Below are 1,885 nucleotides of genomic sequence, written 5' to 3'. Positions count from 1 at the left end.
CTGCCCAAGTTTCCCTCCCTGCCCCCCCCCAGCTCCCCCATCACAAGATTGCTGGACCCCAAAGCCCCACCTCGTGCGCCACCCGACTCACCAGCCTCCGCTTCTCCAGACACACACTGAAGCTCCTGGCTCGGTTGGGCACCAACTTCCTCAGGGGCACCCGCAGCTCCCCCAGGGGAGGCACTCGCCGCCGCCGTGGCCGCAGCCGTGGGTCCTCACACACACACAACCTGGTGGCCACCCCAGTCAGACCCGGGCAGGCAAGCCCCACTCCACCCTGTCCCCTCGTGGCCCAGCCTCAAGCCTCACCGCAGGGTCTTGCGCCCAACATCCTGGTGGGTGAAGCCGTGGTAAGTGAGCGTCTCTTCCCAGACAGGCCCCCTTGTGCCCCGAACTGTGCGTGTCCTCAGCTGGCTGGCCTGAGGGCCAGGCAGGGGGCGTCAGGGCCTCCTCGGCCCCAGGGCCCCACCCTTGCCACCTCCCCAGTAGAACCCCAGTTGTGCAGCCTGATGCCCAGGCCTCGTGGGGAGGATCCGGCCAGGACAGGTGGGTGTGTGGCTGAGGGGCAGCAGCAGGAGCCTGGGTCTTGCCCTCACCTTGCTGGCCCCTGGCAGCAGATTGGCTTTGACATAGGTGTCCAGGGAGCCTGAGGCTGGTGGCTTGAGGCCCTGGGAAGAAACAACAGATATGGGGCAGGCCTGTGGCCCAGGCCCACGGCTCAGGGACCCCCGCCCATCCTTACCTTGGCATGGTGAGCCGTGCAGTGCAGGGCGCTGTTGTCCGCATCAAAAAGAAGTGTGAACTCGAGGGTGCCCAGGGTAGCTAAGGGCAGGTGGCATGCAGGTCAGTTCCTCTGGCACCCTGCCACCGCGGCACCATGCCTCCTGCCCTGCCCCTCACAGGTCAGATGCCCGGGATGCCTGAGACCCCATCCTGGCTGGGCTGGGCCCAGCGTGTCCTCATCCCCTATCCCCACTCACCGCTGTCGTCTGAGTCTCCCTCTGGCTCTGGGTCTGGCTGCAGCTGGGGTGCAGAGCTGGCGGGAGACACTGCAGGGTGTGGGCCTGGGGCACCCCGGGCAGGCTCAGCAAAGGGGTAGAAATGGGGGAAGTAGTCAGAAATGAGGGGGATGGGCTGGATGGGTCCGGGGTTCACATCGATGGCCATGTGCTCCTGCATGCTCACCCGCTGGGGCCGCCGCCAGCCCGCTGCTGCCGTGCCCGCCATGGGGGCTCAGGCCAGGGGAGGGGACTCAGACAAGCCCCCTTGGACTAGGTATGAGGGGGCCACACTGGGCCGAGACATGGTGAAGAGGCATCGCTGAGGGTGCTGAGAAGGGTCCTGGGTGGCAGCCGGGGACCTGAGGACAGAGGGCAGGGTTGGGTGGGTGGGGAAGAAGTGGGGAGCTTCAGCCTGGAGGGGACCCCGTGTGCTAGCAGCGCCTGCTGGGCTCCTTACCTCTCTGAGAGCTCCGCCACCTGGCTCTGTTCGCTGCTGGCGCTGGGTATGCGCCTGACGGAGGTGACTCATCTGTGTGACCAGGGCCTCCTGGTACCCGCGAGGGAGGGGGGGCGGAGCTCAGAGCCCACCTCCAGGGCTCAGGGGAGGGCACTTCCCTGCCCTCAACTCCAGGGGTCCCTTACTTAGTATCAGCCTCGCTCCGCCCTTGTCAGGCCCTCCCCCTGTTCACATGCCCTCAGTTATTTTTACCACCATCATGGGACCTGCTCCAGGGCGAGGAGGCCGGATGCCCAGTGGTGACAGGGGTGTGAGGGGCAACGGGAGGGGGGTGTGGGGATGAAGAGGTAGGTGAGAGGCAAGGGGTGCAGGAGGAGGGAGCATGTGGGGGGGTGTGTGGGAAGGGGCGGGGGTGTGGGGGCACTTT

At 66.5% G+C, this 1,885-nt stretch overlaps 1 protein-coding gene across 1 annotated transcript in view; it reads right to left on the bottom strand.

Moving 5' to 3' along the window:
• The window catches only part of LOC102426030 (double C2-like domain-containing protein gamma), a 4,258-nt gene extending 2,424 nt beyond the window's left edge, over nt 1-1,834 (bottom strand). The window contains exons 1-6 of the mRNA XM_014467841.2: nt 1,459-1,834; nt 981-1,360; nt 743-822; nt 597-668; nt 310-419; nt 58-230 (exon numbers count right to left, since the gene is read on the bottom strand). Coding sequence (XP_014323327.1) covers nt 58-230; nt 310-419; nt 597-668; nt 743-822; nt 981-1,227 — 682 coding nt within the window. The 5' untranslated portion in view covers nt 1,228-1,360; nt 1,459-1,834. The remainder of the gene's footprint in view (nt 1-57; nt 231-309; nt 420-596; nt 669-742; nt 823-980; nt 1,361-1,458) is intronic.
• Nucleotides 1,835-1,885: the final 51 nt, after the last annotated feature.

This window comes from Myotis lucifugus, unplaced genomic scaffold, assembly GCF_000147115.1.
Source record: "Myotis lucifugus unplaced genomic scaffold, Myoluc2.0 scaffold_415, whole genome shotgun sequence".
In the NCBI taxonomy this organism is placed as follows: domain Eukaryota; kingdom Metazoa; phylum Chordata; class Mammalia; order Chiroptera; family Vespertilionidae; genus Myotis; species Myotis lucifugus.
Note: the sequence above shows the minus strand (reverse complement) of the source record. Positions and strands in the feature narration are given on the sequence as shown.